Source organism: Osmerus eperlanus, chromosome 27 (genome assembly GCF_963692335.1).
Source record: "Osmerus eperlanus chromosome 27, fOsmEpe2.1, whole genome shotgun sequence".
NCBI lineage: Eukaryota > Metazoa > Chordata > Actinopteri > Osmeriformes > Osmeridae > Osmerus > Osmerus eperlanus.
In genome coordinates, this window is record NC_085044.1 from 6058115 (window position 1) to 6070719 (window position 12605).

Sequence of the window (12605 nt, forward strand, 5' to 3'; positions counted from 1 at the left end):
CCCGCGCTCCTCGGTCCTGCTGGTCGCTGCAGTCCTTCTCCTCTTTAGTCTCTTGCAGCAGTAAACAGAGAAACACTGACCAGTAGTGCGTCCAGCACAGACAGTGATTCACCCTGCCCTTCCGCTGGACTATCCAGCTGACCCTAACCCGCTCCACAACCCACCAGAGACCCACCGCACCCAATACTTCTACTCTCAGTACACCCACAGCAACACGCAACCCTAAGTAAGGAAACTTCAGGATGAACAGTTGTCCTGGGAGGAAGCAGTGGCTTACCTCCCAGGTGTGTGTTGAGCAGCCTTGTGGGTGTGCGTTCATGCTTGGGAACTCTCTAGTGTCCCCTGTGGCGTTTAGATGTCATGGTCAGCGTCTACATGGCGGCTTCCCTGTCTTCCTCCTCTCCCAGCGTGTTTCTCTGCAGCTGCTCGCTCCTTGTTGTCTCTTGTTGTCTCTTGCTCTCCTGTACAGAGTCTTCACCTATTTTGGTGAGGGGCAAAGTGTCCTACCCCCACCCCACTCCCATAGGCCCAGCGGGCAGACACTCACATCTCCTTTTGACCGCTTGCCCTGTCGGTCAATGTTCATTAGTTAGGTTTAGAGGGCATAAGTCTACAGTCATCAAAGAGACAATAACATTTGATGAAAAATAATAATACACAACTACACAGAGGAAAAATAACAGTAACTGCAAACCAAGTTATAAATCACTGCAAACCAAGTAAACACAGTGGAAAAATGTACAGTGGACTGTCACCCCGTCCTCCACAATGACTTTGATGATAATAAAAACCCATGATTTATTTTATTCACAGACAAAAATGGTAATCCACTTATGGAAAAAGTCTTACAAGGAGAGGTAACCTTTGTTTTTAAAGTAATACAATTATGAACATGGCCGTCTGGTATTTTAGTCCTTTTAAATGAATGAAATGCACATAAAAAATGATTTGCTTACAGTAAATAAAACAGATTATAATGGTGTGTTAATGTGTAACACTCTGTGAATCACTTCCACCATCATAGTTTCAGAGCTGACTGTAACACCTACACGTCCCTATGTACTTTCACCTGTTCACCACCAGAGGGCATCATCTCCTGAATTCTAGCCAGACCCCTTGTTCACTTCTGACACACCTATTTTGATTTCCAATCCCCACCTGTAAGTAGATCCCTTCTCACCACAGTCACTTTGCAAAGTCTTGTCTAGTGTTGCTACCTGTGTATACCCTGCCACCCTGACAGAGCCTGTTAGGATGTACCCTCTCTCTCTCCCTCTCTCTCTCTCTCTCTCTCTCTCTCTCTCTCTCTCTCTCTCTCTCTCTCTCTCTCTCTCTCTCTCTCTCTCTCTCTCTCTCTCTCTCTCTCTCTCTCTCTCTCTCTCTCATGCACACACACACACTCACATGCACACACACTCACACACACATGCAAAGGATCGATGCAAGCCAATGAAAGAAGAGCCATGTGATATTTGCATGCCTGTGTTTGAACCCATGACTGTGGACAGCGGTTTCTGACACTCGTACACTGTCACCTGGCCTGAACACTTGCAGCGTATTCAGGCCGTTTCAACGTTTAGCCTGGGCACGGCTTACAGTGAACCTGGCCTAGTGTGAATTTGCTCAGGCCACGGTGACCTACCTACGTTAGGTGGTTGGCCAGGGTCAAGTGCGCCCTATACGGGTGAAGGTGATTGACCAGTTTCCTTCTCCTTCCACCAAGAAAGAGCTTGGAAAACGTGTCCACTAACCAACCTGTCAAGCTCCAAGGTTCACTTTGACTGGTCCCCTGGTGGTCAGAGGGCTTTTGAAGATGTTCAGACCTCAGAGCTCTGCTCTGCCACGGTGTGGTCTGCTCCACAAATGGATCAGCTGTTTGCCCTGTATGTGGATGCCAGCAAGGTGGGGGCTGCTTTTGCAAGCTGGTCCAGAAAGCATTGAGCCTCCAGTCAGTTTCTACTCCAAAAAGTTATATTCTTACCAGTTGAACTATTCAGTCATAGAGAAAGAGGTGTTGGCGTTGGACTGGGCACTACAGCATTTTGAGGTTTATGTTGGGACAGGTCCCTTGGTTGTGTATAGTGACCACAACCCACTTACCTTTTTGCATTCCTTCCAGAACCCCAACCAGCGCCTGATGAGGTGGGGTCTGTTCTTGCAGCCTTACCATCTGGATGTCCGGCATGTGAAGGGCTGTGGAAACGTGTTGGCTGATGCGCTGTCCCGCGCGCCTTGTGCCTCAGTGACCTTGCCCTTCCTCGTGTCCGTGTCTTCCCAGTGTGAGCGTTCTGCTCCCGTCTCCTCTAGGAGCTTCTCTAGGGGCCTTGCTGTGAGGTGCTGTGGCCGGAGCCGTGCTGGTGGGATCGGGCATGGACGGGCCTCGGGGTTGTGCTTGGAACACCGGTGGTGACCTGGTGACCCTGGTCACACCCCCCCCTTTTATGGGGGGGGGGGGGGGGGGTGCAGGAGTGGGGGGGGGCTCCCCACCTGAGCTGACCGTCTCACTGAGGAAGCCTCGTCTTTGCTGCACATACATGCATGCTTACGCACTGACACTCAATAACATTGGCTGATACGTTTGTATCATGTTGCGTTAGATGTTTAGTAAATGAAATGACTCTTGTCAAAAAACCTTTAGTTGTCTTTACTTTGTCTCCCTTTTGGTTGCAAACCTTGAGCCAGTTTGTAACAAACACAAAGATACATTGTTATCTTTCTTAAACCTAATATTTACTACTTCAAACATGTTTTAAAATTTCACTTACATTATAATCATAAAATATGATTGAAACGGATTTACTTTAATTTTGTTTGTGCTGTACATATAGAAATAGGCTACTCAAAGATCAAGACTGATACCAGGATTAACATGAATATATAGCAATGCTGTGCAAAAATGGATCAATATTACAGGTGGTTTGATGAGGAAACAAAAAAACACAAACTTTTAAAACCATGAACCTCCATGGGAGGCAAATCAGTTAGTGGTGATCTGCTGCATGACATCTTAACACAAATATGTCATAATGATCACAGTAAAATTCAGCAATTATAGCTGACAATGTTTGTATGAATGAAGTCTCTGACTTCCTCCCTCTGTTTCTCTACATGTGAGGAGAGCTCCTTTTACTACCTTCTCTTACAGCGTGGACCTTTGTCAAGAAGTCTTCACTGAGATCTCTCAGTTTGTTCTTAAGTCTCTATATATCCAAATCCTTCTCCCCTCATCTACACTCTTGCCCTCCTCTCCTCTCTTGTCATCTCCTCCTCTATGTTTGAGGGCTCTTCCATTCACTGATTTCATTGACCTCCTCTATAAACTGACCACTGAGATCCATCAGTCGTTGCATCAGTTTCTCTATCTCTATATCCTTCACCTTCATCTCTCTAGCCTTCTCCTGTATCTGTCTATCCTTCTCCTGAATTTGTCTGCTGAAATCTCTCTGCATCTTAGTGTGTGAGATCATGATGCTCCTCTGTAGCTCAGGTAGGACCACCTTCATCAGGTTTGTCTCTGCTTCAACTCTGGCCTCTCCTTCATAGTTCTCCCTGAACTCCTCCATCTCCTGCCTGTGTCTCTCCTCCCTCCCCCTCCTCTCATTCTCTCTCTCCTCTCTAAATCTCTCCAGCTTTCTCTCCATCTCCTCTCTCCGGTCAGTCTCTCTCTTCAGCTCCCTCTCCAGCTCTCTCTTCTTCTCCTCATCCCTCTCTTCCTTCACCTGTCTCTCCAGTTCAGATGTTCGATGGCTGAGTGTTCTGATGTCTCCCTCGTGCTCCTGGATCACTCCCTCTATCTTCTTCAGAGAGTTCTGCAGCTCTGTCTCAAACTTCTCTTTCCTCTCTGTCTCCTCCCTCTGTATCTTCTCCTCTCTCTCCCTCTGAATCTTTCCCTCCATCTCTCTGACCTGGGCCTCTGCCTCCTGGTAGGTCTGACTGCTGTAGAAGCTCTCTCTGTTTCCTGCCACCATCTCCTCTACCTGGTGCAGCAGCTCTGGGACCTGAGTGCCATGGGCCCTGTCCTTAATGTTGAGGACGTGGTACCTGTTCCCACATTTCTCTACAAGCTGCTGGAGGTCCTGACTTGCTGTTTGGAGAAACTCCTCCTTGCTCTGCTCTCTCAGACTGTCATCATGGGTGAACAGAATGACAGTGTGTCCCCAACAACCCTCTCCAAACATGTCCTCCATTCTCTCCATGGCTCCTCTCTCCTCCCCCTCAGAGGGCTCCACTGGTACGACCAGGAGGAAGGCGTGGGGTCCCGGGGCGGACAGACGGACACACAGCCCCACATCCTGTCTCATCTCCTCCAGAGAGAGTCCAGGGCAGAACCAGTCTGGAGTGTCCACCAGCACCAGCCGTCTCCCACACACGTCCCCCTCTCTCCTCCTGCTCCTCTGGGTGACTGCAGAGGGGCTGTCCTGGGCCCCAAACTCCTCTCTGCCCAGGATGGTGTTTCCTGCTGCCCTCCTCCCAGCCCCAGTCCTCCCCAGCAGCACCAGTCTCAGCTCAGACACACTGGGAGACACTGGAGGGTCTGGACTGCTGCTCTCTCCCCCCACTGCAACACAACACAGGGACATGGTCACACCACTGGTCTAGTTGGTTTCTAGTTGGAGAGGAAATTACATCTAGGCTGATATTAACTACTCAATTGGCTGTGTTTTAAAACTGTGATAATGTCTGAAAAATATAGACAACATAGAATAACATGAATTAAAAATGTGTAATAATGAACATATCTATCAGAATAAATCATAATAAAAGTTCCTCACTGCAGGGCAGTATACATAGCAGTATCAGGACGTTTAAGATTATAAACCGGAACTCTAAAATCACTATGAAACACACAGTAGGATAGAAGATGTAAGGACAGTAGAGGATGGGTTAGATGTTCAGATGTTTGTAGGTGTCTGTAACAGAGTTGATGACTCACTCTCTGGAGGCTCCAATATGCTGCGTCTCCTCCTGACTCCAGGGACCACAGTAGAACCTTCATCCTGTGGTAGTGGTGGGTCTGTATCTGGGGTCTCTCCTCCCACTGCAACACAACACAGGACACAGCTCAAACTACTGACGTGTGGGTCACCCTGGACATTCATACCAGATGTTCACCTCAACAGAATCATCTGACTATGATACCGAACACAGCGTTCCTGTAGGTGCATGACCAGTGTATAGAGAATGGACTGGGTCAGATATTCAGGTGTTTTAACAGAGTTGAGGACTCACTAGATGGAAGATGCTCCCTGCTGCGTCTACTCCTGATTGGTAGTTTGGGGCCTGCTTCTGAGATCTCTCCTCTCTCTAACACACAAGATGAAACAACCAATCAGTGGGCATCGTATTTAGACTGAAATATTCAAACTAAAACCTCACATTATAACACTCACCAGTGGTTTTAACCGATAACTCATTTCTCTGTCTCTCTACCTCAGTGTTTAGGTCACATATCTGCTGTGCTGAAATAATTGAAAATAAAAACTATAAACATACCATTTCCAAATACAAAACACTTCAAATGTATCACAGAAATGATATGAAATACAAGTTACTCCATGAAATCTTACCAAGTTTAATGTTTTCATTTTTGACATCTTCCACATGTCTGTCTTTCTCCTTCAGCAGTTCATCTCTCTCTGCTAGTTGTTTGTCCTTCTCTTCTAGACTCTTCTCTCTCTCTTTACCATCACTCTCTAGTCTCTCCAGTTGTTGGTCTCTCTCTTCTAATTCTCCCTCCTTCTCTCTCAGTCTCTGGTTCCTCTCCTCCACTTCAGAGTCTTTCTCCTGCAGTTGGACTGTGAGCTTCTCTACTTGGTTGTTCTTGTCCTGCAGGTCTTTTCTAAGCTCCTCCTGTTGTCTCTCCTTCTCTCTCACCTGCTGGGTCATGTCATCCAGCTGTGTCTCTTTCTCATGAAGGTGTTGGTTCTTCTCCTTCAGTTGTGTTGTGGTTTCCTCCAGTCTGCTCTCTGTGTCCTCTAGTTGTTTATTCCTCTCCTCCAGGAGTGAATCCTTCTCTTCTATCCTCTTTTCACTCTCCTTCAGGTGTCTGTCCTTTCCCTCCACTTTATGGTTCCTGTCCTCTATTAATCTGTGAATGTCCTCTGGATGTTTGTAGTCTAGCTGTATTTCTGGAGGGTTATATACAAATTTGAATTCATGTTTGAAATCAATCCATTAAACAGCTGGTGATTTGCAGATATTTATTTTGATATATACAGTACGTTGTAGGGTTGTCACAAAAACCGGTACCCTGGTATCAAGTTGGTACTCATTAAAAAAAAAACGATACAATACCAGAATTTCTGATGTACTGGGTTGCTGATTTGGATGCTAACAAGCACAGTGTTGCCCAAAAAATCTCACTAGAAGTCCCTAACAGTTGCTATATTTGTCAGTAGATTCGATTTTTGGTCACAAGGGAAGGCGAAAAGTCACTAAATCTAGCGACAGTGGCCCTGGTTCCCCGGACCTTCCCCATACCTCAGCCCAGCCCATGTTTTGTGTCCAGTCTTTGTCTTGTCCTTGCCTATGTTACTTTGAGTATCCTGTCTGTCTCTCCTGTGTTTGGGTCCTACCCCTGCACTCAACTGTAACATCTACCTGCTGCCTGCCTGAAGGAAAGTTCCAAATGTTCTCTTCATAGGACCTGATTGCAGTTATGAAACTGGGACCCACTTCCTCTCCATCAAATCAAGTACATCAGTGCTCTTGTTTGCACAACAGTGAGTCATTTTCACATTTCTTTAAAACACGCTGCAAAAACTAAGCACAACAGTTAAGCAAATCTTGTGGATTACAAAACTTTGTAACAGATCCAAGCACTCCTAGTACAGTAATAAATATACTGTACACGTATATTCAACCAAACTGAAGGTTTTATTCCTTTCTCCTTGTTCATAACACTGTTTTGTATATGTCTTTTAAATGGTGTTTCATACTCACCAAGCAAACAAGCAGATTCCTCTCTTCTCCTCTTGTCCTCTGGGCTCTCCCTTTGTAAATAATGTTCAGCTGAAACAATGATGGAGAACTGACAAGTTATATCTACATACAGTATATTAAACTGCAGTAAGACATTCTATATCAAGTTACATCTTGTTTACCTTCTTGCACCATCATCACAGTAAAATTAGTTTAAATTGACATGATTAATTTGTATGTAGAGTAATGTCCAAAACTCAGAGACCACATTGAACAATTAATGAGGGAAATGAAGACTGAGAAAGTCAAGCATTCTGAGATCACAATAATCTATTTGGAACAGAGTTAAATAATGTTGGGATCATCAGCTATTGTACAAGCTTGTCGAGTCCATGCCAGCTCGAGTGCATGCTATCATCAAAGAAAAATAGGGACACACCAAATACCTTCTGCACACACATACACCAAAGATCTTCTGAAATTCATGAACATTTCTCAAAGATTTACACTCAAATGGTGAAGATGGTTTAAAGTCACTACATTTGAAAATAAATGCTAAATAGTCAATCTTGACTGGTGGTCTCAGCCTTTTAGATCCTACTGTGAATGTATATTATACACAACTGTAAAGCTTATTCCTGACATTTTATCCCATGTTGATGTCTTCAAAGTTTTCATAGATTTATTGAAAAGTATTTTCTTTTCAGTTTCACAGGTCAGTTATTGAGGTTTTGAACCCTTTCTGACACATTTTGGTTTGAATAAAGTCTTGTTTTTCTCCTTCTTTGGTGTTTAATGATGAAAAGCATCCAATGCTATTACAACCACCTACTGTACTGGAGTGTTGACCAGAGACAGAGAGGAATCCTCCTATTAGTCTGTTTTCTCTCAGAAAAAGGACCAGTAAAGATCTCTCTCTGCTTGGACAATCCCACAACAAGGCCTCCACCATCAGTCCTGTAATACTCTGATATACCCCTGAATATCCATGCAACAACAACAACAACAACAGTTACACTGTTTGCTTGGATGTTTCCCTAGCATGAACAGATGCTGATTCAGCTGACTGTGACCAAGAAACAACCTGGTATAAACTCTTCTTCCATTCTTTATCTACCGACAACCTCACTGGTCTGACTTCTACCTGAACCCTGTAAAGGTGTCTGCCTGTCCTCCATCACATTCTCTCTGCCATCTCCAGACCAGACTACCTCTGTCCATATCAGAGCCTCAGCCTCTGCCTTACTGATAGGCACCATCACCTGATCCCACATCAGTTTTACCCACACCCCCATCCTCCTCACACCCTTGTGACCTCGGAGCACCTCATACAGAAGGTCCTGTCTACTGTGGGATGTACAACAAATGCCCTGTTCAACCAGACTGGGGTTGCAAAAAGCACCCGATTACAGAACATCTCAGCCAAGTCAGCTCCCACCCTGTCCTCATACTGCCCCACTGCACAGTGTTAGGACCTGGGCTTGCACTGTGTCTACCTTGGTCAAAGAAGAGCTGCTGCCCCATAGACAATTATATACCCATAATATATTACTGCTCTAACCAGAACCACATACGTCTTCATGGAGGCCCTAGTGGCTCCCCAGTCAACACTTTCCAGGAAACACACATTATTGATCATCATCTTGCACATGACAACAACTTTTTTTATATGTCCAGCCCAGGGGGGTATTCCAGAAAGTGGGTTTCAACAAACTCTGAACCTAACCCTGAACTCTTGTTCATACATATCCGTTGATATACTCTGAAATGGGAAACCCCACTTTTTGGTTCCAGAAAAGCTGATTTGTATTAGTTAAATCAACTGGGAGTACGTCCATTCTGAGTTAAGCGCGGGCATGAGAGCTATTAAAAGCCAACATAAATGTAAGTCCTACTTCACCATTAGTGTTAATACATGTTTATGGTGAATCTGAGCACATATTCCGCAAAAAAGCAACCCGGCTGTAGCAGCGTAGGAGACAATTGGCGTTGGAGACAATTGCTGGCCGAGTCAATGCATACATTTACATTTAGTCATTTAGCAGACGCCCTTATCCAGAGCGACTTACAGTAAGTACAGGGACATTCCCCCGAGGCAAGTAGGGTGAAGTGCCTTGCCCAAGGACACAACGTCAGTTGGCATGACCGGGAATCGAACTGATTCCCTCACCGCTCAGCCACCTGACTCCCCCTCCCCCTCCCCCTCCCTGGCTACTGCATACATTTGAATGCAGTAGCCAGTCTATACATTGAACATTTAACCACACTGTCCGTTAATATTATTGGTGAAATAGTGGTGGACTTAATGAAATAGCATGTTAAATGCTATATTAAATATAAAACATACTAGGAACAGGTAATGCATATTTTGCTTAGGCCTATAAGCTTGTGATTGTAGCCTATACGTTACCTTGGTTTTAATCATATTTGACACGATACAAAGTAAATATCAGTTGGTGCCTATTTCAACTTGTAGTAGCAGTAACCCCCAACAGAATGCTTTTCATCACAGGATGATGATGATTATGATGATGAAGAGACGTTGACTGCTGCCGCAGAGATGTCTACATGTATGGTAGCTGCTGGTAGTTCTCTCCACATGTACTTTTATTTACAGGCTTGTGTGGAATTACATTTACATTTAGTCAGTTAGCAGACGCTCTTATCCAGAGCGACTTACAGTAAGTACAGGGACATTCCCCCAAGGCAAGTAGGGTGAAGTGACTTGCCCAAGGACACAATGTCAGTTGGCATGACCGGGAATCGAACTGGCAACCTTGAGATTACTAGCCCGACTCCCTCACCGCTCAGCCATCTGACTCAGTGTAACTGAATTGTCAGTTACACTGAGATGATGAGAATAATGAACAGAAAACAATTTGCACATTCTGATCCTGTTGAACAGAGCATGGGTGCTGTACACAGTGAGATGTTCATTTAATTGCAGGTGAATTCTGCATGGAAACTGTGGAATTTAATGTAATCTCATGTATTCCCAGTTACCAGTAAATGAGTTGTACAAACTGCATCTCATGAAGCAAGTGCCAAAAACTGACCAAGAGATGGTGTACTTAGGGCAGAAGAATAAAGGCTGATCTTGTAAGATCAACCTGCCTCCACCTCTCATATGCTAAAATCTAGAGTTACTGTATACTACTTGATGGCTCTCACACCTCACTGTGTAACTTACTGTAGCATTGTTGATAAGTAGGGTCAAGATTGTGGTGTGATTGGTTGTTCTTGGGTATAAAAGGAATTTTGAAGCATTGTTCTGTGGATTCTTTATCTCTTGAGACCTTCTCCTCAGCTCTGGCTCTCTGGTTTACAATAATCATGGTAAAGTAGGTAAGAGTTAACCTTAATTGTATGTTTGCCTTGTAATTGATTTCATTCATTTGCAATGTTATTAAATGTTTATTTTATTTAACCTTACTTTGACCATTCTTGCTCTGATTTAACACATAGAGTCAAATAAGGTATTGACATTATTTGGTTAATGTAAATACACTGTTCAGTTTCCCATTTTCCTTCAAACCATAGGGGAATTAGTTTAGTTCTTTTTGGCCAATATTAACCCCCGACAATCTTGAAATTGATTTGCTGGAACACCAGTTACAGGAGGGTACATGGTCACAGGTGAATCATGTAAATTGCAGGAACAATAGCCAATATAAATACTCATTGTTGGATATCTATTTGTAGGCAATGAAGAGGACCAAATACAATTTCAATGATTTGTCTTTATTTAAGTGCCAAAAATCATTTGGTCGGTTCTGAGTGCACGTCCACAGTGTGTAACATTAGTGATGTAAGGGCTGAGAATGTTGCTAAAATAAATTATGGAGTGTGACGGGAAACAGTAACGTTAACTTAGGTATTTATCAGGGAATTATAGCACATCGAATTGCAGTCTTATAATCCTCTCCTGGCGTTTAACTACGCAAATTAGATTTTGTTCAAGATCGTTCGGCTGAACCAGGAAAGGAAACCCCATGTCTGCCAACTGTATCAGGCTCAGAAAGTGGGAGGGGGTGGGTAGAAATGCAGTTTGTCATGGAAAACCTGATAGTAGGTTAGGTTCACAGAGTAAGTTTACCGTGGACACTGACCAAAGGTTTTCGTTACCTCTCTTTCTGGAACGGAAAATCAAGACTCATTTTAGGGTTACCTAACCCAGGGTTTTCACAAAACCCGCTTTCTGGAATACCCCCCAGGTCAAGCTGTCATCAAAATAGACCACAGAAACCTGAATACATGCTTCTTTTCCAAATTATTTCCATAAAACATCATGCAGACCTCCTACCTTCCACCTTCGTCTTCAACTTCTCAACTGAGAACTCTGTACCTTGACCTGGACCCAGGCTCACGTGTATCTCAGGAGAAACACTTATTATGGGATACATTTGAATGATTCTGTGGTTGTATTTTAGAAGGAGGTTTTTGGGGATATTTAAACAATGGCACCATGAAATATGAAAGAAAACAGTAGCAGTGTCATCTTTGAAGTCTAAAACAAACATGATGTTATTGGACATGAAACAAGGAAATGTACTCACCTATATGAGCTGTGTTGAAAGATATAGAATAAAACGTTAAAACATTATCAAAACAGAACACATTTTATTAATCCTCTCCATATTAGAGTCCTTCTCTGTGTGGTGTTGGACCTGTTTATTATGGGATACATCTGAATAAGACTGTGAGTGTATCTCTGCATAAAGGGAGGGTTTTCAGATATTTAAATAATGGCACCATGAAATTTAAAAGAAAACAATAGCAGTGTTATCTTCAAAGTCTATAATATATTGGTTCATTCTTAACCCATGACGTTGTATGTCATGAAACATATATAGGAAATGACTCACCTAATGCTGAAGTTGTGAATAGGGATATAAAATAGAAAGTTAAAACATTATTACAACAGAACACGTCAGCATACTGTGTGAGTTCATCTTAAACATTGATGATGAATAACATGGTCGTGTCAGCAACCAGAGTTTTTGAAAGCAAGGATGCTCTATGAGATGCAGCTGCTGTATGTTAATGGTCCTACATCAACATACATCCGTGTAATCTTTGACGCTATGAATTAGAGTTGCATGTTTATTCAACATGTTCTTCACTATGCACCACTGCTAAGTGATGTGAGTCTGTCTTATGTGTACTGTAGATATATTCAAGCTCAGAGTATGGAGTGGTTAGAATGGGCAGCATAACCAGCTAACCACCTCTAATGCTACAACTTCTTCTTACATTTGAAAGTATAATTGTATTTGAGCTCTCCAGCTCCAGGGTGACCAGACTCACTCTGCCCTCGTAGCCCCTTCCCTCTATCACCTGGCCATTCTGGTTAACTTCTACCTGAACTCAGTACAGGTGTCTGCCTGTCCTCCCTCCATCACATTCTCTCTGCCATCTCCAGACCAGACTACCTCTGTACATATCAGGGCCTCAGCCTCTGCCTTACTGATAGACACCATCACCTCACCCCCCTCCTCCCTGAGGGCCTGCTTAGCCAGACTGTCTGCACTCTGGAACCCACATCAGTTTTACCCACACCCCCATCCTCCTCACACCATTGTGACCTCGGAGCACCTCATACAGCAGGTCCTGTCTACTGTGGGATGCAAGACTGTACACTCATCAGAACTGCACTAGAGTCTGAGCATATAACCACTCCAACC

The 12605-nt window shown here is 43.9% G+C and overlaps 2 protein-coding genes across 3 annotated transcripts in view; both read right to left on the minus strand.

Annotated features, from left to right (window-relative positions):
- Positions 1-12605, minus strand: part of LOC134013977 (trichohyalin-like) — a 77992-nt gene that overhangs the window by 50949 nt on the left and 14438 nt on the right. Inside the window, exons 1-3 of one of the 2 annotated variants that reach the window (XM_062453776.1) lie at positions 6943-7018; positions 5568-5903; positions 5391-5459 (exon numbers count right to left, since the gene is read on the minus strand). The exons of the other annotated variant lie outside the window; for it this stretch is intronic. Coding sequence (XP_062309760.1) covers positions 5391-5459; positions 5568-5886 — 388 coding nt within the window. The 5' untranslated portion in view covers positions 5887-5903; positions 6943-7018. Of the gene's footprint in view, positions 1-5390; positions 5460-5567; positions 5904-6942; positions 7019-12605 lie in introns of those variants that run through there. 2 annotated transcript variants of the gene reach the window in all.
- The window catches only part of LOC134013982 (GTPase IMAP family member 9-like), a 78465-nt gene continuing 68777 nt past the window's right edge, over positions 2918-12605 (minus strand). The window contains exon 3 of the transcript XR_009929008.1: positions 2918-3432. The gene's annotated coding sequence lies outside the window, so the exon portion shown is untranslated. The remainder of the gene's footprint in view (positions 3433-12605) is intronic.